General features: G+C 64.3%; 1 protein-coding gene across 1 annotated transcript in view; it reads left to right on the top strand.

Moving 5' to 3' along the window:
• Nucleotides 1-33: 33 nt before the first annotated feature.
• The window catches only part of TSPAN1 (tetraspanin 1), a 3903-nt gene continuing 3715 nt past the window's right edge, over nt 34-221 (top strand). The window contains exon 1 of the mRNA XM_010138957.1: nt 34-90. Within this exon, the coding sequence (XP_010137259.1) occupies nt 34-90 (57 nt within the window). The remainder of the gene's footprint in view (nt 91-221) is intronic.

The raw sequence follows: 221 nt of genomic DNA, 5'->3' as shown, positions 1-221 counted from the left end.
TCCGACAACTCTCTGCTCTCCCCAGGTGCAAAGATGGGATGCTTCACCTTTATCAAGGTCATGATGATCCTCTTCAACCTGGCCATATTCGTAAGTGCAGCCCAGCTGCTGTCTGTGCCTGGGGGTCCGAGCCCGGCAGCCTCCCCTGGCTGTCCCGGGAGGCTGAGCTGAAGGGCTGGGGGCTGCGGGAGCGGTTCCTGCGGGGCAGCCCCCCCTGCGGC

The sequence above is a fragment of the Buceros rhinoceros genome, unplaced genomic scaffold, assembly GCF_000710305.1.
Source record: "Buceros rhinoceros silvestris isolate BGI_N320 unplaced genomic scaffold, ASM71030v1 scaffold18256, whole genome shotgun sequence".
NCBI lineage: Eukaryota > Metazoa > Chordata > Aves > Bucerotiformes > Bucerotidae > Buceros > Buceros rhinoceros.
Note: the sequence above shows the minus strand (reverse complement) of the source record. Positions and strands in the feature narration are given on the sequence as shown.